The 26,987-nt window shown below is 49.1% G+C and overlaps 1 protein-coding gene across 1 annotated transcript; it reads left to right on the top strand.

Annotated features, from left to right (window-relative positions):
• On the top strand, positions 1-26,386 carry Snx18 (sorting nexin 18). The gene is made up of 2 exons (NM_130796.4): positions 1-1,763; positions 23,703-26,386. Exons 1-2 carry the CDS (start codon positions 170-172, stop codon positions 23,954-23,956), a joined length of 1,848 nt encoding a protein of 615 aa, NP_570614.2. The 5' UTR covers positions 1-169; the 3' UTR covers positions 23,957-26,386.
• The last annotated feature ends 601 nt before the right edge of the window (positions 26,387-26,987 follow it).

Here is a 26,987-nt window from a genome sequence, read left to right as displayed (position 1 = left end):
CGAGTTGCAGTCGCTGCTGCGAGCCGAGCCGAGCTGCACGGAGGGCGAGAGCGGAGCGGGGAGCGGACCGGTGCGCTGCCCTCCAGGCTTCCCTTCGGCGTTCGGGGGGGGGATCCTGACTGCAGGGGCCCTCGGACCGGCCCGAGCTCGGGGCGCCGGGCTCGGGACCATGGCGCTGCGCGCCCGGGCGCTCTACGACTTTAAGTCCGAGAACCCCGGTGAGATCTCCCTGCGGGAGCACGAGGTGCTGAGCCTGTGCAGCGAGCAGGACATCGAGGGCTGGCTCGAAGGGATCAACAGCCGCGGCGACCGCGGCCTCTTCCCGGCCTCCTACGTGCAGGTGATCCGTGCGCCGGAGCCTGGCCCTCCGGCCGACGGCGGCCCGGGAGCTCCGGCCCGCTACGCCAACGTGCCGCCCGGCGGCTTCGAGCCTCTGCCCGCCGCGCCACCCGCCGCCTTCCCGCCGCTGCTGCAGCCGCAGGCGTCACCCGGTTCCTTCCAGCCGCCGGGCGCCGGCTTTCCCTACGGCGGGGGCGCCCTGCAGCCGTCGCCCCAGCAGCTCTACGGTGGATACCAGGCCAGCCTGGGCAGCGACGATGACTGGGACGACGAGTGGGACGACAGCTCCACGGTGGCCGATGAGCCAGGCGCGCTGGGCAGCGGCGCGTACCCGGACCTCGACGGCTCGTCGTCGGCGGGCGGCGGTGCGGCCGGCCGCTACCGCCTGTCCACCCGCTCGGACCTGTCTCTGGGCTCCCGCGGCGTCTCGGCGCCCCCGGCGCACCAAGCGTCTGGAGCCAAGAGCTCGGCCACGGTGAGCCGCAACCTCAATCGCTTCTCCACCTTCGTCAAGTCGGGCGGGGAGGCCTTCGTGCTGGGAGAGGCGTCAGGCTTCGTGAAGGATGGGGACAAGCTGTGCGTGGTGCTGGGTCCCTACGGCCCCGAGTGGCAGGAGAACCCCTACCCCTTCCAGTGCACCATCGACGACCCCACCAAGCAGACCAAGTTCAAGGGCATGAAGAGCTACATCTCTTACAAGCTGGTGCCCACGCATACCCAGGTGCCCGTGCACAGGCGCTATAAGCACTTCGATTGGCTGTATGCGCGCCTGGCGGAGAAATTCCCAGTCATCTCGGTGCCCCATCTGCCTGAGAAGCAGGCCACCGGGCGCTTCGAAGAGGACTTCATCTCCAAACGCAGGAAGGGTCTGATCTGGTGGATGAACCACATGGCCAGCCACCCGGTGCTGGCGCAGTGCGACGTCTTCCAGCATTTCCTGACCTGCCCCAGCAGCACTGATGAGAAGGCCTGGAAACAGGGTAAGCGGAAGGCTGAGAAGGATGAGATGGTGGGCGCCAACTTCTTCCTCACTCTGAGCACCCCACCTGCCGCCGCCCTGGACCTGCAGGAGGTGGAGAGCAAGATAGATGGCTTCAAATGCTTCACCAAGAAGATGGACGACAGTGCGTTGCAGCTCAACCACACCGCCAACGAGTTTGCGCGCAAGCAGGTGACTGGCTTCAAGAAGGAGTATCAGAAGGTGGGCCAGTCCTTCCGGGGTCTCAGCCAAGCCTTTGAGCTGGATCAGCAGGCCTTCTCCGTGGGTCTGAATCAGGCCATTGCCTTCACTGGAGACGCCTACGACGCCATCGGCGAACTCTTCGCTGAGCAGCCCAGGCAGGACCTGGACCCAGTCATGGACCTGTTAGCACTGTATCAGGGGCACCTGGCCAACTTCCCAGACATCATCCATGTTCAGAAAGGTAAAGCTTGGCCTGTAGGGCCGGTGGCACGGGGTGTTTTTTTAAGGTAGAAAGTGGTGACTTGGATAGGCATACCACTGCCGGGTTTCAGGCTCCTGGTGGTTCTCCGTGTCTGGGGATCTTAGGGTTGTGGACTGTTGGGATTTTCCTTTCCGAGTGTTCAGTGGATTGTTAGAATGCTCCTTCTAGTCAGGGACTGCCTGCCACTCTTTAGAGGGCTAGATTTTCAGACCGTGTTGTCACTTCAGAATTTGAATAGGCAGAGGAATCAGCTGTTCTGATGTATAAGCTTGTGGGCTGGGCAGAATTGGCAGGGGCACCCAAGCCAGACTAGGCAGCCCTTTGAACACTGCAGGGCTGGCAGAGATGGGAGAGGCAGTAGGAAGAATGGATGCCTGGGAATAAAGGTAAGGCAGGCTTTCCCCTCCATTCCTGCTGTGGCAAGGGAGTTTGGCCAGCCCTGTTCACAGTGCTGGGGCAGCACAGGAACTTCCTGTGTCAGCTTGCAGGACGGCCTAAAGGCTCTCGACCTTCAGGAACTCAGCTCTCCTTTCTCTGGGTTTGGAGTTTATTAACCAGCTGACATTTGGACTGTTCTTTAGGAAAGTGATGTGGGAGACTAGCTGGGTGAAGTAGGAGTGTTGTGTCTGAGAGCACGAATTCGCTGTCCCAGCGACAGAGTGCTTTAGTAGTTTGGTGTGTCGCTGGCTTTTGTTAAAGCACTGACTTTGCAAATGATTTTTTTTTTTGTAAACATCAGCAGTCATGCCTGGCTGACCTGAAGTTACTCACTAGCTGGCCTTCTGATATAATGGCTCCATTGATTGAGAGAGAGAGAGATGGGAGGTGTTGCTATTAAGAACATGGCCTTGCTTCTGGAGGTCCGGTGTGGGGGAGGTGGCAGTCACCTACTGTAGCGTCCTGGGCTGGTGGAAGGCTGCTTGGATAACCAGATCTGGCCTTGGGTAGGGGGGTGACCTGCTCACTTGCCGGCCACGTGGAACAGAGCATTTGTGAACACATCTGGTCTTTGGCTTTGTCTTTCTTATATTCAGCCAAGTCCTTTCTCGATTGGCTCTCAGGACGCAAACAGAACAAATCTGTGTCAAGCCTTCAGCCGTTTGGAAATAGCGGTCGGTCTCTTTGCCATCTCCTTCCTCTCTGCACTTTCCTTCCCCTCCTCTGTGTGACAAGGCCTCGGACTCTTAAATAGGGTGGGGGGATGGGAGGAAGTTCAAAGGTCCTGAGTCCATTCTTGCTGCTTCGAAACACAGTGCTGCCGTTATCTGTGGAACTGGTCTCCTAGAGTAGAGCAACTTTTTTTTTTGACAATTTCTAAGGCTGAGTTAGCTCTCGGAGCAATACTATTGCTGCTGGCCTGGGTTTAACCCTCATCTGCAATCAGTATGTTTTTAAGTGGTTATGAATCCTTACCTTCTGGGCGACTGCTAGTGACACTGACACTTTGAGTCTTTAATGCAAGATGATACCATTTCGATTCCATTGTATTACTTCGGTCAGGTCACATGCTGGCTGCCTACTTAGGAATGTCCCTGAGTTTGTACAGAGCGCCGGCAGTCACCGAAGGAGCCCCAGCACAGGCACCCGTGGGGGCGGGCAGGTGTCTGTTTGCTCCACCTCTGTGTGGGCTCATTCGTGGGTTTTACTGTCAATCAGGCCTTTGGCATGTCCTGCTGTGGAAACTGTATATCAGAAAAGCTGTGTTTGTCCAAAGGGCTGCTTGAATGTGCGGTTGGTTCTTTTAGTCTAGTCAGCCATTGAACTTTTTTTTCCCTAAATCCTAAAACTTGGATTGTCTCCTGTTGCTTAGGCTCTGGAAATCCTTCCTTTCAAAACCAGGGCCGTTTCATGTGGTTTAAGCAGTTCTAGAGATTAAACATCTGTACGCATTGGCAGCGAATTTTGTTTCTGCTGTCGCCTTGGTGTGTAATGTCTAGATGACTCGCCTTAAGAACGGTGCCACCTAGTCCCGTGCATACGTCCCGTGTAAGCGTCTGCTTACAGGCCATATCTGCTAAGGAAGTACAGATGAGGTTAAAATCCTGCCCCAGCCTGGGTGAAGCTTTTTCAGCATGCTAGGGGACTTGGCGACTCCCCTCAACTGCATAGCTGCTGTTGTGTTGGAATGACTCTTTTCAACCTGAGCACTTAGGAGTTTGTTTACTGCTTGAGGGTTTATTTTTTCCATCCAAGGTCTCAAAGTGTAATCACATCAAAGACTTTTGAGATTAGCAACAGAAAAAAAAAAAAAAAAAAGACAAACAAGAAAAACTCACAGTGGCTCTCCAGTATTTCGCTGTAGGTGATCCAAAGTTCACATTTCTGTTTAGGAAGAAATCTTAGAGTTAAGAAATTCAAAACAGTTGTCTTACCCCTGGTGTGCTCATTGTTTAAGGAAAGGACAGTGCTTCGTTGTACGTACGCGGTAAATTAAAATTAAATCTGATGAAAACGTCAGTTTCTCACGCTAGTGGTCTTCAAGTAACAAGTGCTGAAATGGTTTGCGATGAGAAGGTCGGGCAGGAAACGCAGGCATTTCCATCATTGTTCAGAGTTCCATTGAACAGCCCTGCCCAGCAGGCTGTGGCTTCAGCAACCCCTTTCCTAAGATTCTCGGGCCAGTTAGTAATCTTTCCGTGAGTTTTCATGGTAGTTTTCTTTCTCTTGGGTAATCCTGTGGCAATACTTAACTTCCCTAGTGAGTGTAACTGCTCAAGCCCGGGTCGGAAACAGGTTCTGCTGGATCCCTGTTGCAATCTTCCCAGTCCTTCCTTCGCCCTGGGAGCATTGTGTCTCAGAACACAACGCTGGCCTCCTTTGGGACTAAGCCATCCCGGAGGGGACCCCCACCATTACAGAATGAGGGTGGGTACTCCTAAATATGCTGGGCTAGCTTTTGCTTAGGCTAATAAAGGTCTTAGTTTAATGCTTTGAGCAAAGGTGAAGAGAGCCATATGGTCCCATCAGCTAAATGATAATTCTAGAATTGTGTTTTTAAATCAGCTAATGGACTCTTAGCTAAATAGACCTGCTTAGTTTAATGGAGTGGAGCGGAGGCTGAAGGGGGTGGGGTGTTGTAGTCTGTAGTAATGTTGGATGGAAATGTAGAACATGCTCAGGTTGGCAGTGGTAGTTTTTCTTGACTTAACAGGAGTCCTCTCAGCTCGGTAGACATCTGTAGGCCGTGTGTGCTCAGCTCTCACTGGCCTGGAAACCCAGAGGCTCTGATTTTGCTTCCCTCCGCGGTGGGGTTTTCTTTCCTCTCTGTTTATCATTCCTGCCCGCAGTGTGCTTTGATGATGCCGGAGCCCGGAGACTCTGCGGCAGTACATGGGAGAGGGTTTATTGTGCGAGTCACAGCACATTCAGCCTGCTTTCCAAAGATACGCTGAGCTTCTCCGGCTAATAAAAGCCACATCTGGATGGCAGAAAGCCACAGTTTAAAGTTTTACATTTATCTCCTGGGTGTCACAGCCGGGGACGACCATAATGGTAAAATGAGGAGACCCGGGTTTTCATCTTCTCTGATAAATACGGACTGCAGGCCTGGAGGGAGTCACACAGAGCTGCCTCGTTATTCCAAAGAAAAAGGCATCAGGCCATGGTGCACTCTGAAAGTTTGAAGGAGAATCTTAGGAAAGGAGTTTCCAGAGCTACAGCAGTGCTACCCAGTGGAACTTTCAGCAATGACAGAGGAGATGTCTGCCGGTGAGACCTCATCTGTGCCTCGGTGAGACCTCATCTGTGCCTCGTTGTGACCAGAGAAATAGAGTCTTGCCTTTCGAATTCTTTGCTTGATGCTGCAAACTCTGACTTCTTTGCTCTCTAAATGTTCCAGATGGCACTGCCTTTTCAACCAAAAACTAAGCCCCGGACCTGAGGTGCGGTGGCGGCCAGAAGCCGGCCTGTCCGTCCTGCCGGGTAGGATTTCACCACTGTACCTGCCTTTCACCCGCCTGGGGAGGGTGGGTCCTGTGGCCTCAGACATTAATTAAAGATAGCCAGGCAGGGCAGGCAAGGTGAGGCCGTGGTGCTCCGGCATTCGTTCAGTGCCCCTGTCTCCTGTGCTGAAAATAGCCTGAAGAAGGCGGTGCCAGGAGTACAGAGAAAGGGCCAAGGGGGCGGGCGGGCTGTGTGCAGGTTCGTCCTTCTGAAACCCCCCTGGGCCAGAAACTGAAGCCAGGCCTTCTTTGAGTTTAACTGTTTCATCTCGACTGGATCGTTTCTCTCTTCTCCTACCTCCACCTCAGCTGTTGACTTCATTTCTCGATGTGACCTTTGCCCCAGTTTGCCCTTTTCTTCCTTTGGTTTTTGAAGTTGAGGAATCAGTTGCTTGGTTAAAGCTTGAATGTGACTGGCGAGGACCACTTCTCCTCCCGATCCGCGGCTGTCCTGCCCTGGTAGCTGGATGGATGCCTCTCCATTCTCCCGGCCAGTGGTTTCTAAACTTTGAACCCTGAAGTCCTGTCTGTCCCACGGGGAAGCCAATCACAGCTGGACTGAGAGGAGGCAGGAGACTTCCATTCCTTGCCAGTCCCACCAGGAACTCTTGTCACCCAGGGGTTCCGTGGGGCATCCCTTCTTGATGGGAAATGACACCTGTCAGGTCACCTTAGGATCTCCTAGCACAAGAAATTCTATGATTCACTAGGAAACAAGACATTTCCCTTACACCTAGGTTCCTTTTTGGCAGCTGTATAAGAATCTGCTGTATTATTTCTAATGTTTTAAAACCAGAGTTTAGGATTAAGTTGGGTTGTATCATTTCTGAAGCCCATAATGTATGATTGTCACCAGTAAAGTGGTCTGGAGGCTGACCTGTGTTTACTGCGGTTGTATCCAGAAGGCAGAGGCTGGACCACCTGGCAGCTGGGGTTCAGACAGCCAGACCAGATTTACTGAGGCATGGATAGCACCCTTGGATTCTCAGTGAGTCCTCTGCTGTGGGAAAGTGGTGGTGCGTCAGGTTTCGGAGAGCCTGGGGGTGGGGGTGGGGGGCCACAATGGAAACAAGGTGTGTTCTTAGTGTACCGGTGGCACTAGGGAGGTTGCAGGGCTTGGGTCTGACAGCTGAGCTGCAGTAGCCAAGAAGTCTTGTGTGCAGCTTCACGGCTGTGCACCAGGCCTGTCTGTAGACGAGCGTGGTGTGCTCTGGTGGGCCTTATACACGAGTGAGTGGATGCAACTTTGAAGAGTAATTGGAACCTCCACAATCTTCAGTGGCAAGGAGGGAGACCTCCCTCAAGGTCGTCATGAAGACTATGTTTTCTGGTGCTCAGTAGCTACTTACTAAGTGTTTGGTGATGAGAACCGGAAGGTGCTTTAAAAGAATGGGAATTTCCACTGAAACACAATTCAAATAAGCGTAGCTTCCCTCCAAGCAGCCCGGTAACCGTCAGAGCTGCAGACACAGGGGCAAGAGCTGGGGGAATCGCCAGCTCGGGGTGTTCTGGTTTAATCAGGTTATTCTCTAGTGAGACCAGAAGTACTACTGGCATCAGAGGGATAAATGCAGATGCTATCTGGAGTGGTTGCTATTGTTCACATTGGATAGTTTATGTAAATTCTCTCTGGTCAGCCCTCCTCCTACCTCAGATTAATTTGTGCAGGAGCAGATTGCTTCAGCATTTCTGAGCATCCTTCCCCACGTCTGTGCAGAGATGATGTTCTGCATTTCCTAGATACTGCTTTTGTTTAGATGATTTTTTACTTTGTTAAATAACATAATTTCTATATTGAAAGCAAAACAGCCCAAGACTGCAGTCAACGTTTAGACATTGTCACAGGCTGGTTTCAGGAGTGTTTTGTCTGCCCATGTGACCACAAGCTGGGAGCATGAAAGCCCTTTATCAGCGGACAGTGTTGAGGACATTAAGTTCAGATCAGTAAACATGGGTCCCTGGCTTCATTCATCAGATGCTTCTAGAGGGAAGGAAGGCACCTGGCCTCCCGGCTGCCGGGGAGGAAGGTACCTGGCCTCCCAGCCAACGTCTGCAAGTTCTAGAACGCAGATGAGGGTTCTAGTGAATGGGTTCTAGTGAGGGTTGTCATGAAAGGGGCCACAAAGCAGTCAGTTGGAATGCTCTTTTTCTTCTGTCTGCAAAGAGAACTTTATTTTGAACTCTAAATACTGTCTCCTTTCCCGAAGTAAGAGAAAATCAAGTAAATAGTTTACTTTTCATGTTGTGACCAAGCATCTGATAAGAAGGGAAGAAGGGCTTGCTTTTACTTGTGTTTGAAAGTGAAAACCTCACCCTGGGAGAGGAGACACAGTGGGTAGACATGGTGGGTCCGTGATGGCTGCAGTGTACAGTTGAGATTCTTGCCTGCTTCCAACTCTGGAACAGGAAGCAGAGGGGAAGTCTCGGGCTTTCTCACTCTTCTCTTCAGTCAGTGTGAGACCTACCCAGCCTCTATGTGGTCTTCAGTTTATCTTTCTTATTAGCCCCTCACAGACACGCCTAAAGATGTGTGTCACGAATGCCTTTAGTCCAGTCAAACTGACAGTCAAAACTAGCCCTCCCCGTGGTGTATAGTCTGACTAAACTGGTGCGAGTACTTCGACCAGAGTGTCCATTCCTACCCTGTTCCTTACAGCTTTGTAACTCTTGCTGTGATTGGATTTTCCTCTGTGTATTCAGTGGAATGGGTGATGGTCACTGGGAGAAAGGCAAAATCATTAAGTTTATACATAGGAGCCTCTAAAAGATAAACTCGATTTTTATTGCATAAATATTTAAGTAGACATCATAACCTAAGCACTGCCAAGATTACATCATTGACCCAAGTGACTGCTGCCCTTGGTTGCTTACATTCTAGCAGGGGGGAGACACAGTGAGAGACAAACACAGCAAACCGTAGTGCACAACACACACACACACACACACACACACACACACACACACGTGTGTGTGTTCAGAAGTGGGGCAGGGGAGGGAGGGTGTAGAAGACAGGATGGAGCACAGAGAAGTATGGCCAATGTGGACCTCACTGAGGAGGTGGGGTTTGAGTGCACTGTGAAGGAGGGGAGAGGAGGGAAGTTACAGGTATTGCAGTAGAGGGTTGTTGGGCAGGCAGGGGGTTCATCTATAACAAGGCCCTGGATAGTTGTGGGCTAGGAAGGTTGAAGAATAGCCAGGAGGTCAAAGGTTGGGTCTAGAGGCTGTCCTAGTAGGAGAAGCCATCACAGAAAATTGCATTGGTATGGCTTTGTGGGTCATTGTCGGGACCTGTTAAAAATTCAAGCAAGATGGAAGCTCTTCAGGATCTTGAGTGAAGGGACAGCATCCATTTGTACGTTTCCTAGTTATGCCGAGTAAAAGAATGACTCAGACTGGAGCAGGTACAAACAGGAAAGCAGTAGAAATGGTAAGGAAGTCCCAGGCCACCCGAGATCTGTGTTGAAGGTGCAGTCTGCAGGGTAGAAGGAACTTTTGTTTGAGCCTGGTAGATACATTGGGCCCTGCATCTCCTTTCCACACAAGCGCAGGCAGAAACCCCAGATCTGGACCTAGTGCTTGGAGTCTCCTATTTATTGAGGGTGCATCCCTTGATAGCAGTTCAGTGTAGGGCTTGGTGATTGTCTGCTATTTGGTGTCTCCCTTTTGTGTTCCTGCATTATATAGCTACACTAACTGATGTGTTTGTGGGAAGTGCTTAATACACGTTGGTTGAGTTAATGAAACAGGCACTTACTGATACACTACTTGGCTGACTTTGAGAGAGATGTTTTCAGTGACTTAGGAAATGCTCTTGTTTTCTCATTTAAAAGTGCACAGGATCTGAAGATAGAATCTACATATATTTTATGGATGGAGTCATTAATATGTGAGTGATTTTAAGGTCTTAGATTTACGTGGCTTTGAATTGACTATTCAAAATTCATCGGAGGAAGAAAAATGAATATGCCCCTCATGATATTTCTTTGTGTGGGCTGCTGGGTGTTTGAACATGGAGAGACATAGTTCGAGCGCACACACACTTCTTTATGGGGCCCCCCTTTGTTTAATTTGGAGAACGAAGACGTGTGTGCATTGGCGTGATGGATGGCCTTGGAATCCTGGAGCTCAGACGCTGAGCAGGTGGTGCCTCTGGGAATTCACTGTTCTGTTGGGTAGGATGTGTGTATGGAGGACGCAGATAAAAGGCAAATTCACCTCAGAATGAGTGTATGAACATCCAGGAGGTGGAGAGAGAAGGCTTGCCAGCTTGCATTAGTGGTCTGTGTGGTCTGGGCAGAGGGTACTCGGTTTCTACTCTGATGAAAGATATTCACATTTGACTTTTGGAAGAACACGGATGGAGAGTACCCGCTTGGTCTTGGACATGCTTCAGAATGGGTGTAACAAAAGCGTTACAGCTGGGCCATTCATTGGTGCCACTGAAGTCTGAAGGAACGTCACGTAGGACACACACAGTCAAGGCATACACTGATAGAAGTGCATCAGGAGAAGGTTTTCTTGGTTTGGTTTTTGGTTTTAGAGCTTTATTGTAGAAAGGCAGAGAGAGAGAGAAGGTAGAGAAGGAGAGGCCGGCCATGGTCACGTGGAGAGAGAGGAGAGCGAGAGGGCTAGAGAAGCCAGAGAGGAGAAGGTGTTCTCCCCCCCTCCCCCAAGACAGGGTTTCTCTGTGTAGCCCTGGCTGTCCTGGAACTCACACTGTAGACCAGGTTGTCCTTGAACTCAGAAATCCACCTGCCTTTGCCTCTGGAGTGCTGGGATTAAAGGCTAGGAGAAGGTGTTCTTAGTTGCACAGTTTGGTTCAAAGATAAGTTTTGAAAGCAATTGTAAATTGGGAGGGAACCTCCCAGACTAAAGGAACCGCGTATGCAAAAATCAGTCCTGGCAGCCTCTCAGAATCAGCTGGGACCCACCCAGCTATTGAATCTGAATGTCAAATGCTTGCTGTGTGGCCTTTAGTGCTTATATTAGCGTTAAGCTTCTGGGGTTTACAGTTGCTGTTTGGGGGTGGTGGGGGAGTCTTATAGAAGGTGGGTATTAATATGGCCAGGTTAGCATGTCCGTGGGACAGGTGTTTGGTGTGAGAAGCTTTTTGAAGTAATTGAGGCAAGACATAGTAAAATCTTGAATGGAGCTCAGTGACACAGGATGGAGAAGAGACAGGAACTTGTGTCTGCAGAAGTGGAGAGAGGGGGACATAAGATGACCTGTTGAGCGTGCAGTGTGGAGCCACCAGTGTAGATGCTGGCAGGGCAGATAGCTTTAAGCGGAAGTCTGTAGGCTGCAGCCCCTGGGCAGGTGTACGAAAGTGCTCGTTGACGGCACTTGAGCTAAGGATGGCTCTCAATGGTTCTGTAAGCGCATGTATAGTAACCCCAGTTCTGCTTGTTGGTCTGCAAAGCCTAAAATGTTTACTGTCTCCCCTCAAAGGAAATGCTTGCTGAGCCTCTTGTTAAAGGACAAGCAGGTTAGTGGGATGGAGATATAAGCGGCGATGTTGCTGTTTATCGAGTTTGCTCTGTGATTTTCGCTATTTCAGGCATACGGGGGTGGGGGGTGGGGGGGCATTACGTCATAGTTGTTTAAAACGTGCCTCCCATCTCTGTTGTAATGGAATCCATGCTTAATGTTTTTAAGCATTGGTGTTAGCTCCTGTATTGGTTTCCTCGGGCGGCTTTAACAGGTTCCTGAGATCTGGGTGTGTCCCGTTACACTTCTGCAGACTGGCTGTCCTAAACGAAGGTGTTGGTGGAACCATTGCTCCCTCTGCAGAGACCACTTCCGTTCCTGGTTACGGGCCTGCCTCAGAGTGGCCTGGCTATAGGTGGTCACTCCAGCCTTTACCCATCGTGACATGGCATTATCCCTGTGTAACTGACTGACTGACTGGCTGGCTCTGTGCCCCGTTCCTTCCTGCCTGCTCTGTCACATTTGACATCAGCTCTCTAGTTACATGTGCAGAGACGGGCTCCAGGTGGACAAGGATGGGGCGATGCGCTTTAATCCAGTGCAGTTAGCTAGCCCCCCACCCTCACCCCCCCAACAGGAGTATTATTATTACCTCCTGAGGCTGAGAGGTTGAGTGAGTCCTGTATCACACCACTGTCAAGGCAAAGGCAGGATTTGAATTGATCTTTCTTCCTTGAAACTGTTGTGCTTTTCACTGCCAGAATCCTTGCTAGGAAATACAGTTGACTTTTTTTTTTTTTGGGGGGGGGGCAGTTGGCAACCAGTAGAGGTTTTTCAACTAAATAGTGACACCCTGCCCATTTTCAAAGTAGCTAGCATAGTTTGAAGGCTGACCATGTACCAAGCATGCATGGCACGTCCTGTTCTACATTCACTATACCTGCTTGAACCTCAGGGAGCTTTTGAGGTAGACACTCCACAATTCTCGCTGCTTCACCGCCTGGAAGCCCGAGGCCCCGCTTACTTCCTGGTGTTCCCTGTAGATCAACTTTAGGAAGCTCCGCCCATGCACGCGGAGGGGCGGAGGCTGTTGAGTGCGTCTGTGATGCGCGCAGCTTTGGAAAGAGCGGGTGGACTTGAGACATCTGCTAGCTCCAGTGGAAGCACTTGGTGTGGTGCTGGCTGTGGCAGCAGCCTGTGTTACCTTAGGTGTTAAGTTGGAAACGCTGAAGCCAGCAGTAGGGACAGATGAGAGAGGAGGAGTGGGGTGAGGAGACAGGAGTGGGGCTGAAAGGAATTATGGGAACTCCTGCAGCCAGGCTGCTTTCTTTGTTTTGTTTTCAGACTGGTCCGGTAAGTAGCCCAGGTTTACCTTGAATTTATGGATGTCTCCTGCCCTAGCTTCACGCCGGGATTGCAGGCGTGCGCCACTATGGCCACCATCATTGTTCTAATTAAAGGAAAAACTCCAGTTTCTTTTGATCTACACCGGTAAAGGGAGGCTCTGGCTAAAATAAACGGGTATCAAAGCCCCGCCTCCTGAGGCTGGCAGCATAAATGAGTGATTCCAGCTCTTGACAGTGACCAACAAACAGAGCCTTCCAGGAGCCTGGGGGTTTATGCCTTTGTCTCACAGGGCACTCAGTTCCTGCTCTGCACCACGGGATACCCGTAACCAGTGCAGCATGGGTCATCTCTTAATGTTCTTGCTAGACATTTTCTAGGTCTTCCGTTTTGGTCTCTGGTTGGTTGGTTGTTCTTTTGTTATCTTACCCAAGGACGTGCCAGAGGAAAGAGTAAAGCCAGGGACTCTTGGTCCTGGCCAGCACTGGGAAGCAGGGAAACCACAGGGGGGGGGGGTGGTGGTGGTGGTGAAGGGGCTTCAGTTTAAAGTGGCTGACTTAGGAACTGCCTCCCCCCGCCCCCCAATCTTAGTGATCCTTCCTCAGGTGGTGAGCAGGAGCAACCCTCATGGAGTGGGCACAGTGAAAGAAGGAAGAGCAGACCTGAGCCGCTTTCCTTGTGTGGTGGGGGTTGTAACTCAGCTATAAGCTGGACACTCTGAGAGAAAAAATACTAGACAGCAAAAATACATCCTCTGGAACTACTCCTGTGGTTCCAGGTTAGCACTGCCCTCCTGGGAGCCTTCACAGCCCTGCCTCCTGGGAGGCCTTGGCTCTGGGCTTCCAGCTTCCCACTAGATCTGGCCTGCCCCGTGGGGAGTGTCTCCTCTGTTTAGCAGGCTGTAGAGATTCGGTTTTAGCCCAAGCTCCATTTTATCTTCCCAGAACAAAAGAAACCAAGATTTTACTCCAATTAAAAGTACTTTCTGAGTCCACTTCTCACTGGTAGCCAACCATTCCTGGCGTTGTTTGGGGAGGGTCTGCTAAATGTAAGTGTGGGCAGCTGGCTGGCACGGCTTAGTGGGATTGTGTGGCCAGAAAACACTCAAGAAAAGAAATAATACTTGCTTTGCCTTTTTTATACTCAGAGTTTTAAAGTCTTTATCTGTATTTGTTGATGTAGAGGGTGCTCAGCCCGGAACCTGGTCTTCCAAAGTAAAGGCGTAAAAGCGTAAAGGCGTAAAGGCGTACTGTATGTAGCCCGGTGCTGTGAGGCCTCCTTGGTTCCAGAGCTCTACCTCAGGCTTTGCTCGAGGAGCGTGGCTCCCCGCTGAGCTGCTTCACCCAGGTTTAGTATTTCTCAGGAGCTCAGGCTTCATCAGAATCTTTATGAAGTTCCAGCTACGAACATTCTGTTTAACAACTTCAAGGGCCCCATGGCTCTGGGCTTCATGGGGAAGGAGGCAAACGGAGCAGTTAGTGAGTTAGTGAGTGTGCCTCCTGATGTTCTCATGTGCACTAGGGTCCTTCTACCTGTGGACCTCGTGGACCTCGGTCACTGGGGTGCAGCTGAGCCAGCAAAGCTCTGCTAGCGGCCATCAGGCTGTAGCAGGGCTTTTGTACCACCAACAAGCAACTTCTTTTTTATTTTTAGGGCCAAACCGAACTTAGAGAATGGAATTCTTTAAATGGAATTCTTGAAAGTTCTTTTTTTGTTGTTCCCCTGTTAACACACAGCCAGGATTCACTCACTCTTGTCCTGGCTCTCTTGAAATAGCTCCAGACTTCCCTTCATTTAGTGCAGTTCCAAGTTCAAAGTGAATTCAAATTAATTTACCTTTAAATATTTTAGTGCTTGGTTTTCGTGGCCAGCTTAAGCCCCTTCAAAACCTTGTTTGGGGACTGGGCATTGTAATCCTAGGATTCTGAGAGACTGAATTTTAGAGGATTGTGAATTCAAGAGTAGGCTGGGCTACCTAGTAGGTCCATGTCTGGAAAACAGATACAAGCTGACAAAGTGCTTGCTCACCAGGGCAGTGTGTGTAAGTGTGCTCAAACCCTCCTCTGACTTGAGGCAGTTTGGATGACGGCTACCTGTGACTGGGCAAGGGAGTTCCTACCAGGCTGTGGTCAAACAAACTTCCCAGCTTCCTACGATCCAGTGGGTGGAGACCCAAAAAGAAGGTGGGGAACAGGCTGATGGAGGGAGGGGGGCTGTAAGGGGGTGGGGACCAGGAGGAGGAGGAGAAGAAGGAAGTAGGCCACCTTGGTTAAATTAGCATTTTCTTTCAGCATCTGTAGCATAGGGGAATGAAAATAACCCATCCCTGCCATCCACACCTCCCATCCCTGCGCTCTGTCCTCTGCCTTGCCCCTTAACCTTGAGGCCTCTGTTTCCTGAGAAAGCCCATAGGAAGACCAAAAATCTACCTTGTGTTTTTGGCACCTTGGTGATTTCAAAATTCAGTGAGTTTTTCCACCACTCCCCTTTTCTCTTTCAAGGGAAAAAGCAGCCTTTGGATGGATCCCTGTTGCTTAGTGACTGGGCTTTTTGTGTAGATGGCTTTTGAGGGACAAAACCGGGAAGGCTGAGGTGCGGAGGGAGAATGTGGGGGGCACAAAGTGCCCCGCACCAGCCCTGGCGAGGTTTTCAGTGGGGTTGGGGCAGCCCTTGAGGCAGTAGAGCGGCTGTGATGTGTGGAGGGGCTTTTCCTGTCTCTTGCTGGGTTGGTTATGCGAGGAAAGTTGCCTGTCCCCTTAGAGGCCAGCGAGACACCAGGCGGCTTGCCCAGGCCCTTGTTGACTTGGCCCAGTTTAGGTAGCTTGTCAGTGTTCACTAAAACCAGAGCTGCGGCGCTCCCGAGGTCTCCAAAGGCGGTGACCTGAAATGCTTGGGGGGCAGTAGCTTTTTACAGAGGGGATTCATGCAGTGACACCGTCGTATGTAAATAGTGTCGCGCTCTGTCACGTGGCGCCGACTTCCTTGACCATTAGTCATTTGTAGAATTTGAGTCCTCAATGTAGTGATATTAATAAACTTTGTTAATAATTAATTCTTTTGGCTCAGTATTCATGGTAAACACGAGGACCATGTTCCTGATAAGGGAGCGTGTGCAGAGACTCGCCTCTCTGGCTTTGCTGGTGGATAAGACTTCACAAGGGGCCCTACCCTGGTGGCACACTAACATAGGAAGGGGATGGAAGTGAATCTGAGACCTCGGGCGTCTGTGGAGCTGATTCTAATGTTGGAAATGCGGGGTAAAGTTCCTTCCAAAGGTGATAGGAGTGGGGCAGGTGTGAGAATGAACCTTGCTGAATTTTGCAGTTACAGAGTCTGCCTTGGAGTTTAGGAGATTTTGTTCATAACAGCAAAGTTAAAACATTGGTTTACTTCCTCTTAACTCTCAAAATATGGAACATGAAAGGGTCCCCTTTGGGCTTTTAGGACTACCTGGTCTCTGTAGCCTAGGCTGGTCTTGAATTCACTATATTGTTCCAGTGCCTTTGAGCTAATGTGAGCTTCCTGCTTCTGCTCCCAACTCCTGGGATGCAGGTGTGAGCTTGCGTGCTAGCTTGAGATGCTCAGCTCACGTTGTACCTGTAGATGCCCATAAAGTTGTCAGCAGTCCCCTGGAGACACCTGTGTAGGATGAAAGCGACAAGTGCCAGGCTGGCTGCCAGGTGGGAATGGTGGGCCCTTTGAAACACATAGCTCTGGGACATTCTGGACCAGTGACAACCTCTTACTTGTAAGATTCTAGAATTATACCAAGAACTTCCAAGCACCTTTCGGCTTTAAATAAATAAGGAAGGAAACCTGGCACCAGCGCTACTCTGTGCACCTGGGCCAGAGCTGAAGCTCGCCTCTCAAGTCTGTCAGGCCTGGAGGGATGGGGTTGGTAATCCATCGGCCACTGAATAAAAATGGCCCCCATAGGCCCACAGAGAGCAGCACTGTTAGGAAGTGTGGCCTTGTTGGAGGAAGTGTCTCTGTCCCTTCCTGTTGCCTTGACCTCAGGGGTCAGGGTGCGCCTTTAGAAATAAATCATTAGCTGGGTGAACTTTTGGTCTTATTAGAGAGGACTCCGGATAGTTTGTCAAACTAACTCAATAAACCAACCACTCACTGTACTACTCACTGTAAATATCCCTTTCGACACATGTCTTAGTTAGGGTTCCGCTGCTGTGAAGAAACACAGTGACCACGACAACTCTTTTAAGGACATTTAATTGGGGCTGGTTTACAGTTTCAAAGGTTTAGTCCATTATCGTCATGGCAGGAAGCATGGCAGCTTGCAGGCAGACATGGTGCTAGAGAACGAGCTGAGAGTTCTACATCTCTTTGTTTTTGTTTGTTCTTTTGAGACATGTTTTCTCTGTGTAGCCCTGGCTGTCCTGGAACTCTGTGGACCATGCTAGCCTAGAACTCACAGAGATCTGCCTGTCTCTGCCTCCTGAATGCTGGGAGGTATACAACCATCTCCTGACTCGAGTTCTACATCTTGATCCAAAGGCAACAGGAAGGGACAGAGACACTTCCTCCAACAAGGCCACACTTCCTAACAGTGCTGCTTCCTGTGGGCCTGTGGGGGCCATTTTTATTCAGTCGACCGCAGTGTAAGCTTTTTATGTGTTTTCTCCTGCCCCTTTGACCTACTCGGGGAGCCTCTCCTAGGAAGGGGCTTTTAGAGTGTCCTAGAGGCCGGGCTGCTGCTCTGGGACAGCCTGTGCTACCTCTGCCTTCTGGGCAGGTTGCTCAAGTGTTGACCTCACTTCAGGCCCCTTCCTGTGCTTGGAGCCTGTGTCAGGGCACGTTTCCTGTGGGTGACTCAGGCTGCTGGTTTCACCACCTTCCTGTAAGAAGCAAGTCCTCTGACCCACACGGCCCCATATCTCTGCTGAAGAGCAAACCATGCTCTGTAGTAGACCCTTTAAAGTCAGCGTGCCTCCTGGTCAGGTTATTCCAGGCAAGTAAGGTCCCATTAGAAACCATCCCCACCCATCACTTATACACTTTCCTGTCATTTATGCACAGGTTCACGATATGGGAACAGGATTTCACTGTGACTTTTTATACACGTTGGGAATATACTTTGAGCATAGTCCCACCCTCTTATTTCTACCCCTTCCTCCCATGTAGTTCCCCTTCTACTTTTATGTCTTCCTTTAAAAAAAAAAAAAAAAAACCCTAGATTTTTTTTTCATGAGAGACGTGTGATATTTGTCTTTTATGTCATGTCTCACTTAACGTGGGATTCCCCTGCAGCAGACAGGGTGTTGCAATGCTTCTGTGTGCTCCAGTGTGTACTTCTGTTAGATCTCTCATTGAATCTGGAGCTCAGACTTGGCTAGACTGCCAAAGAGACTCTCCCCTAGCCAGGAGCCCCTCCTGCCTCTGCCCCTCCGGCGCGGGGCGGTATGTGGGGCGTGTGGCAAGGGCACCCCTCTGTGTCTACCTCTTCCGTGGGCTGTGGGTGTCAGGGATTTAGCTTAAGTCCTCAGGCTTGCAGGGACCTGGCTTGAGCCGTCCCTGCAGCCCCAGTTTGTACTTCTTTATGGCAGAATAATATTCCGTTCTCTATGCCCGCCACATCGCCCTTATTCATGCATTTCTTGAGGGCCCCTGTGATTAAAGCTGTAGTAATTGTGAGGGGTATCTATGGTATGGTATGCGCGCTCATTTTTCCAGAGGCTGCAGTGCCTTGGAGTCCCTCAACCTTGTGTAAGCCCCGCCCCCAAACACCACGTGCTCTCCGAATTCGCTTTATGTCTTCCCGGTGGCTAAGAATTTTTTTCATGTGTATCTTGTCTGCTTGTTTACATCTTTGAGAACTGTTCACTTGCCAATTTTTGGTCCGACCTGTATGTCCTTTTCTTTCTTTGAGAAACTGCCGCCCTAAACGTGGGCATCACGGGACCTTTGGTATAACAGTGCTCCCTTGACTTTAGACCTTGCCACATATTTTCTCCCCCCCCCCCCCTTTCATTTCCCTCTTCGGTTTTAAAGCAACATGGCAATACTATGGGAGGGACCCGGTCCCTCCTAAAGGAGCCACTTAAGGAGCAGAGCCTCTGAAACCTTCGCCTGTTTCCCCCGTCGATTCGCTGATGGAAATGTGTGGCCCCTTTGCTGTTCTGTTCTGGGCAGGGTTTTTAGCTTTCATTTTACCGGCCTCCTGGGTTGGAGACAGCTTCAGGTCTGCCTTCCTGTGACAGCAGGCTGCAGTGTGCACCTCTGCAGTTGTCCCTGAAGCCATTCAAAGTACAGCCCTTTTCAGAGAAGGAGCAAGCCAGCATTGGCATTAATCTGACTCCGCCCACTTTTCCTCTCTGGGTCTCTTTACATATTAGATTTGCTGGAAAATTTTGCAAGCTGCTTTTATTTTGATATTTACCATGTTAAACACGAGATGATGTAAAGGGCTGCTCAGAGTTCCCAGCTCGAGAACCATCAGCTTCGGGAATGAGCAACCGAACAGAACCCAAGTCCTAGCCCAGTAACCCTGGTAGTTCACTTCGGCGGTCAGGAAAATGTGTTTGCTCTGCTCAGTGAGTGCAGGTTGGGCACTCTGGGACCATAAAAGTAGTCGTGTTTCCCTTTCCTGTGTTCACGCACCCCTGAAGTACGCGTTTCTCAGTGCTCTACTTACTCCCAGTCTGGATTAGGAAAGTAACTGGTAATATTTAATCTTGGTCATAGAAAGGAAAACACTCCAGCTACCTGTCTATCTGGTAGAGGTTATAAAACACAACATTTTAATAGCTTTCTTGTACCAAAAAAATTACTTTTTAAGGAAAAAAAAAAAAAAAACAACCTATATGTTGCTTCAGATGTAGAAGCCCCTGAATTGTGACTCTGGACTTTGTAGGCAGGCCAGGCTGCAGGTCCCACACTGAAGCTGAGCTGTAGAATGCTTGTGGTTGTCTTCCATTTTATTTCTCAGTATAATTCTGTCAGTTTGTTTTGTCTTTAATCATCTTGCTTTCTTTTGACAAGTAGTTCTGGGAGGAGCCAAGCGACGTTTCATTTAAAAGGCATCATTTAAAGAGACTGCGCTACACCCCGAGCGACAGAGCCAGTGGTACAGTTTGAGGCAGGGTCTTACTGTGTGGGCCAGAGGCCTGGGATGTGCGATCCACCTCAGAACACAGCTCTTGCCGGTGTGAGTGCACGTTCACACCTCCACATACTGTTTACCTGGTCTCACCTATTTCAGGTGTGTGTGCCTTGTTACCTCAAAAATGATTTGAGCCCTTGCACGGGGGCCACATGTTTCATGGACATGTCTCCTGCTCATCTCTCTGTGGCAGACTTGACCCAGTATGCCAGCAAACTTGAAGTAAGTGGGTCACCTGGGATCCAAGTGGAACTGGCTCCTGGCGCTCATTCTTCCCTCAGTCCTGTCCTTTTACAGCCCTGAGTTGTCTTTGCAGAATGTTACCGTTTGCCCATCAAATGAACCCATACATTCCCGAAGCAACTGTGTAGTAATATTTAGGGTTGGAGTCTGACAATCTGTGTCAACTTCTGAAGCATCTAAGTAGATGGAGGAAAAAAAAGAAAAGAAAAACATAAACTCCCTCCCATATTTGAGTTTGTGTTTAGACTTTCGAATACCGTAGTGTGTACCTTTTCAATATTTAAGATAAGAAAACCATACATCTTAAAGTATAAAAGGTTTTACAGGTTCAGTTAGTAAGTTGAATTAGGTCAGTAAAAGGAAAGTGTCACACATAAACAAATAGTTTCCTGTATACATTCAGAGTACCTTTTGAATTACGCGTTTGAAAATGTCAGGGGCTGGAGGGGTGGCTCTTTGTGTAAGAGCTGAGCAGGAGCCGAGCGCCAGGATCTGAGTTTGGATCTCAGCATCTGTTTCACAAAGCTGGGTACGGCTTCAGCTGCCGGGGATCCCAGTACTCTGGGAAGAGAGGAGCCAGCAAGGTCACCGCGCCTGCTAACTCTGGTCTTGCTCCAAGTTCAGTGAGATAATGTTATAAGGGAATAAGGTAGAGAATGATAAAATAGGACACCACACTCACATACATCCTTGATATCCATCCTCCCTCGACATACACGTATGTGTGCATGGATGTGTGAGCGCAGCACACACCGTGTACACCACACAAGCCTGTGTGAGCACACCAGCAGTCTGCAGCCAGAAGGGAGCAACATTGGCTGACCTGTAGGCAGGACGGGCTCCCCTCTGCCCACCGTCCCTGCTTGCCTGTCCAGGCACTCGCTCCTTTTCTGCTGAGTCAGGGTATTTGCTCTGAAATCAGGTACACATTCAGACCCCACCTCTTACTACGGGGTTACCTGGGTGACTCTCAGGTTCACGTAGGGAGCAGCTCTCCATTTCCCTTGTTCAAGTAGGAGTAGTAATATCTGCTGTAAGCTGTAGCAAGGGCAGGAGCAGTGTGCATGGTGCCTAGCCTATACCGGGGCTGTTTTTGACAATGATCCCTTAATTTATCTCCTTCCTATATCCCCACTACCCTTATCACAACACATGGCATCTTGCTGACCCTTTGAGCAACCGTAGTGAAGCTAGCCTGTGGGGCATTTTCTGTCATGACATACTTGTGGTACCTTTGGGAAGGCACATCTGGCTCCCATTCAGAATTCTGAGCTTTGTAGTATTGTGTCACTGAGTCTGGCTGGTGTGCCAGTCCTGAGTGTGCTTGCCTGCCACATGGTCCCCTGGTGAGCTCACAGAGGGTTGGGGCTAGAGTACGCGTGTTAGATTTTACCTGTTCTGCAGAGTCAGCATGTTAAACCCGTTAGGTTTGCTTGCCATCGGTATTCCTTAACTGCGTTAAGGCCATTACATGGGTTGTAAAAATAACCGCTCTGTACTGTTTACCTAACAGAGTCACAGGTGGAAGAACACTCAGTCCTGAATTTTTTTCTTGGCCCCTTGAACAAACACTCACACTTGGAAGCCTTGGCAATTCTGTCTGTTCAGAGTTCCTTATCCTTTAGCTTAGAGGACATTCACCCGCTCCTGGGCCATGTTTCACTCCTGAGCTCTCTTGACGGCTGGGAGCCAGAACACCGCAGTGAGACAAATGTTATATACTGCACAGGCACCTGAGCAGGGCGTGCACTGTGCAGCCATGGGGAGCACACATGGCTCGGTGGTCAGTGGTAGAGCTCATCTCTTGTGTTTGCGTCCTGGACTATGGTCTCCAGAAGCACACAGTCAAATCACAAAGGCCTCCCCTCTTCCCTCCATGTCATTTTAAAACGTGGATTTTTTTTTATCTTTGGGAGTCTTTTGAGATTTTTTTTTTCTCTAGAGTGTTGCCTCTCTGAGTTCCCGGTCTTTTCATTTTTTATATCTGTACATACATGGGAAGCCTGCACAAACGTAACAGAGACACTCACTGTATTACAAAACTGCATGCGGCTGGGAGGGGTCTTTTTACCATGAAGCAGGCAGGGCCAGGCACGGTGCACATCTTTAATTCCGCACTCAGGAGGTAGAGGCAGACCTTTCTCTGTGGGTTTCCTCTCCCCCTTCCCCCAGTCTACAAAGGGAGTTCCAGGCCAGCTAGGAGTTTACAGTAAGACCCTGTCTCAAAACACACAAGCAACGATACAGAGCAGGCACATGCTAAAACTTCACTGATGCTGTCAGGCTAGGAGAAAGGTTGAAGGTGTCATACTTCCTTAGCTGAGCAGGGGTAAGGGGCAGTCTTGAAACCATGAGTTGCTTCAGGGGGATCCTTGCCGCCTCTCTGCCTAGCAAAGCATCTTTCTCAGTGACAGGGTGGAATGATGCCCGCACGGATGTCTGCCCCTGCTGGGCTGTGCCCTGCTGCTCTGGGACTCTGCCCATCTCAGTGAAAGATCTCATTTAGAAAGAGCTCATGAAAAATGTGTGGTATGTACGTTCCTCCACAGACGTGCATTTCTCTTGGTAAAATCTGCTGTTGGCGGGTTTTCACTTCCACTCTGGATAGTGTGAAGCAGGGCGGGGCCACCCCAGAGCGCAGTGGTAGAAGAGTGTGGCATATGTGAGGTGAGCCTGCATTTTCTACAAAAAGTACTAACATAGCATTTTGAAAAGCACACTGTTTATTTAGCCTTAGTTGAATACTGGTTTGCTCTCTTAATTTTCAGATTTGAGGGTAATTAGAGACAAGGTGAGCTCCGGGTAAACGCAAGCTCATAACTGAATAGGTTTCTCCTCGACATTGCACTCACAGACTGCTGGGTCACCCTCCTGGCTTCCACGTTCTCTAGTCTCTGCCTTTTAGATTGCTTAAGTTGTATGAGTTCTAGATGCCTTTGACATCTCCATTCTAAAACTGCTGAAATGTGCTCAGACCATGTGAGCGTCAACCTTGTTCAGCCCTGAAGCCAGTAGATACTTTCATGTCCTGCCTCCTCTGCCTTCCGTGTGGCATGTGCTTCGGAGGGAGAGTCACCTCTTGTGTGGCCCCTGCCAAAATGACCGATCCCACCCTGCCCAGCAGTACTAGATAAGAAGCTGTGGTACCCTTGGTGACCTTCTGAAGCAGTCATTAGAGCAAACTTAAAACCCACGCAAGTCTCCCAGACGATGCTGCTGCCAGACTAGGCATCCGTTACCCCCTCCCCATCCCCCCGCTGCTGTCAGGCACATCATGTAGGCTCGGGCTCTGGGTAAACCTGGCATGAACTTGGGTGCCCTGACAGCTTCATTGTACCCTGGCAACACTACCCAGACACCCTCCCTTCCCCCACCATCGTTTGATTTCCAGCTTGAGTTGGTATTGACAGGCTTCAGAGACGGCTCTGACCTTATACAGTAGCACTGTGGTGACATTTCTTTTCCTCAGGAAAGGGGACTCAGCCTTTATAAGGTATTATAATGATTCTCTTAATATGCAGGGGTATAATAGTCTTAAGCACTGTAAAAACGAAAAGTATGGTTTGGGGGTTTATCTTTAGGACAAATTTTTGTACCTTTTTGTTAAGTACAGAGGCTTGGTCAGCATGGAACATTGGTTGGAGCGCTGGTCAGGCTGCTTTATAAATTGGTATTTACAGTCACCATTTTGAATTCCAAAGGCTGCTGAAAAAGTTTAGGCAAATACTGACGGTACCCAAGTTCCTGTTACTTAGCTATGTCATTGGGATTTGTGCATGTGTGTGTGTGTGTGTGTGTGTGTGTGTGTGTGTATGTATTTTAATTAATTGTTGTCTTTGACCACAGGAGCTCTTACCAAAGTAAAGGAGAGTAGGCGACACGTGGAAGAAGGGAAGATGGAGGTCCAAAAAGCTGACGGCATTCAAGACCGCTGTAACACTATTTCCTTCGCCACGTTGGCCGAGATTCATCACTTCCATCAAATTAGAGTAAGAGACTTTAAATCACAGATGCAACATTTTTTACAACAACAAATAATATTTTTCCAAAAAGTGACCCAGAAGTTGGAAGAGGCGCTTCACAAATACGACAGCGTCTAATGACTGCACATGGGACCGCGCTCTTGTTTTCAGTTGAACGATAATTTCCACAGCAGAACAAAACCTGCCTTCTCAGAGCTGTTGCCAACTCTAGGTGGTACAAGGACGGCTTTGTGTTCAGCCGAAACCGGCTGGATATATAATTATGTAGGAAAGAAGCAGTTAATATGGCTATGTAGCAGAAACAGTACCACACTTTGTAACTAAATTATACTATGTATGCCTACACTACCATTGTAACTTTTGGATAATGATTATACTATTTGCCTTATTGCTTTTTGAAGTATGGGTATATTAGTGTATACTTTGTAGACCTCAAAACCCATGAAGAGTCTCAAAGAAGCTGGCTGGATAAAAGCCTGCTGTGGATGCCTTTTTAGTCTCAGAGATCGAGACTACCTAAATCCAACCTATTCTCTGTTTACAAACTCCAACCGGAGCAGCTATGCGACTTTGTGCCTTTAGTCCGCTTGTTTTCCTTTCTGTCCCACCTGGGTTCGAGCCCCCAACGTTTCTGATGGAAAGAGCAAAGGGCGGGCATGTTGGTGACAAGCCGATGACAAGCTCCCATTTCTGGGGGTGGTGGGAGAACCAGTGGCCATCACTTTGCACAGGAAGCATCGCCTGGTAAGATGCTGGCAGTTACAGAGGCAGGAGACGCTTCTGCCGTCTCTGGATGTGAAGTCTCGTAGGGGAGAAGGCAGTGTGCCATATTCCCTCACATCTGTAGTTCACGGCCTCGACTCAAGGGTCGCACGGATTGGGCCTGAGGATTTCGGCAGTGCCCTGAGCACGTGGAGAAGGAGGAATCCGATCGGGGATAAAGAACAGAAACAGTGGGTGACAACGCACTCCATCTTAGTTTGGGGGAGGGTCTCCTGTCTTCCTTTTTCTTTTTTCTTTTTTCTTTTATAGCTTGAAATTTTAATGTTCAGCTTTTTGTTTCGGTTTCAAATGGATCTACACTGTTAACTGAATGAGACTCCACTGTGATTCACTCGTTTACTTAATCAAAAAAAATTTCAGGGATGTCTGTAAATTTCAGTGTTGTACGCGATGAGAAGTGCTGTTGGTTGATTTAAGGAGGGACCAGAAATAATTTCTACTATTCCAGTACTGAAAGAAAAAAAAAATACTGATTTATACTGTTTTTAAAAACTAAGTATTGATAAAGCCCCCCTCAGAACATTTAACCTTAAAATTATTTTGAATATCGCCTTTTATTATTAGAAGGGAGCTGCAAATGACTGACAAATACCAAAAAGATTTACATGCAGGCTTCATCTAAAAAGCACAAAGAGGTTCTGGTGTGAAATGCCCAAATCTCAACTGTTTTTTGTAGTTGCTGAGCTAAATAATGTGATTCTTGAGTTTACAGATGTAAGAGCTGTCACTGAAGGCTGAGGTCCCTGCATCTGCTGTCCCTGTGAACTACTTCCACCACCCCGGAAACCCTGGTCCTGACATGGTAACGTGGGGGTACAGAGGCCAGGCTCAGAGGGGGTGAGCCACAGTTATCCGAAAGGGTCAGCTTGCAGAAGGGTCAAGCAAGGAAAGGCGAGTGGGATAATTACTTCACAGCACATTCACTCTCTACAAAGAAATCACATATGGGTTGACATTTTAAGAACGGATGATGATCATTTTGACCTCTGGTCAAATCCTTGTGCTTCAGAACTCTGAGGCGGACGTGGCATCCTGTGGCGCTGTCTTTACTACAGGCACGTGGGACTGCCGCCAAAAGCCATGCTCTCTTAAAAAGCAACTTCCTCTCTTGGATTGCAAAGTACAGCGAGATAAAGAAAACGCATATATATTTAAAAATTAATTTTATTCCAGAATTTTGGAGGTTACAATGATAGCATTTAAGTTTGAATTGGTGTTGAAGAAGCAAGCTCTCTGCGTTTCAGATGATTTGAGCGTCCCATTTATTTGCCTCTTTGTTTTGATGGTGGTTTGATTTTTTTTTTCTTTTAATAAAATTACTAAACTTGTGCAATAGTAGCAAGGACATCCATCACCTGAGGTGTCTGATTGTGCTTTAGCCAGGGTGGACATAGCTTAAATCATAAACTAAGATTAAAGTCCAGAGAAGTGGAAAGCTGATGCTGCCTCCTGCTGAGATAGCGTTTGTCCTCCCTAACCACACAGCATCATCTCACCGGCTCGTGGGACTTGACGTGAATTCTGTGGGTTAATGCACCAGGCTTACTAGTGTCCATTTTCATCCAAGATCCTTACTCTCTAACGTTCTTGGTCCTATTGAAGCATTTCAGTATCTAAGCATACTGCAATGTTAATACCCAAGAGAAAAGCCATTACGTACGTATTCTGGTCACACGATCGGTGTGGCACCGTTTTATTTGTTACTGTTGTTGTTTTATTTTGTTGTTTCTGTTTTTTAAATAAACTATCACACCCTCCAAGCCATCGCTTGTCTTTTATTTCTAGAACTTGTAGTTTTGGTATGGAATTATGTATACCACGAGGGTGGGAGGGTGGCCCTGATGAGCCTGGTCTTAACTATTTTAATTGCAGGCAGGGAGTTGTTTATGGGCGGTAGCCATGGTGCAGTGAGACTGGTTTGACAGTCATGCATAGTTTTCTAGGTGGCTGTATCTGAAGGCACAGTCACACCCCGAATGGAGAAACACATTGGAAAGTGAAGCATCAATCAGAGCCCTTTGGCTTGAACAGTGCAGGAGTGCTTTTCCCAGACTTCTCTGCTACACTGGCTTGCATTTACTGCTAACAATACAGCAGGCTCTCAAATGCTGGGTTGTAACCGTCTTACATTTTGCGGCTGTTCTCATAACTAACAACCTGAAAGAAGTTCCAGTTTGTCAAGTCGAACATGTAACATTTGTATGTAACCCTTCCCGTGCCAGTATCCACTAAGTTCCTCCATCTAGACATTTCCTCCCCTGGGAGCTTGATTCCCTCTCTCAATCAAATCCTCTGTCTGAGCCTTTCATGGCCCAGGCATTATCTGCTTGTTCTCTTTCAGCGTTGTCTTTGACTAACAGAGGGT

This window comes from Mus musculus, chromosome 13, assembly GCF_000001635.26.
Source record: "Mus musculus strain C57BL/6J chromosome 13, GRCm38.p6 C57BL/6J".
Classification (NCBI taxonomy): Eukaryota; Metazoa; Chordata; class Mammalia; order Rodentia; family Muridae; genus Mus; species Mus musculus.
This window is presented reverse-complemented; position numbering and strand designations above follow the sequence as displayed.

Bases quoted from the DNA above. Each gene is read 5' to 3' on its own strand.
- Snx18 (NM_130796.4), top strand. From the start codon at position 170: ATGGCGCTGCGCGCCCGGGCGCTCTACGACTTTAAGTCCGAGAACCCC. The intron at 1,764-23,702 runs GTAAAGCTTGGC...CTTTGACCACAG, and splicing joins CATCATCCATGTTCAGAAAG to GAGCTCTTACCAAAGTAAAG.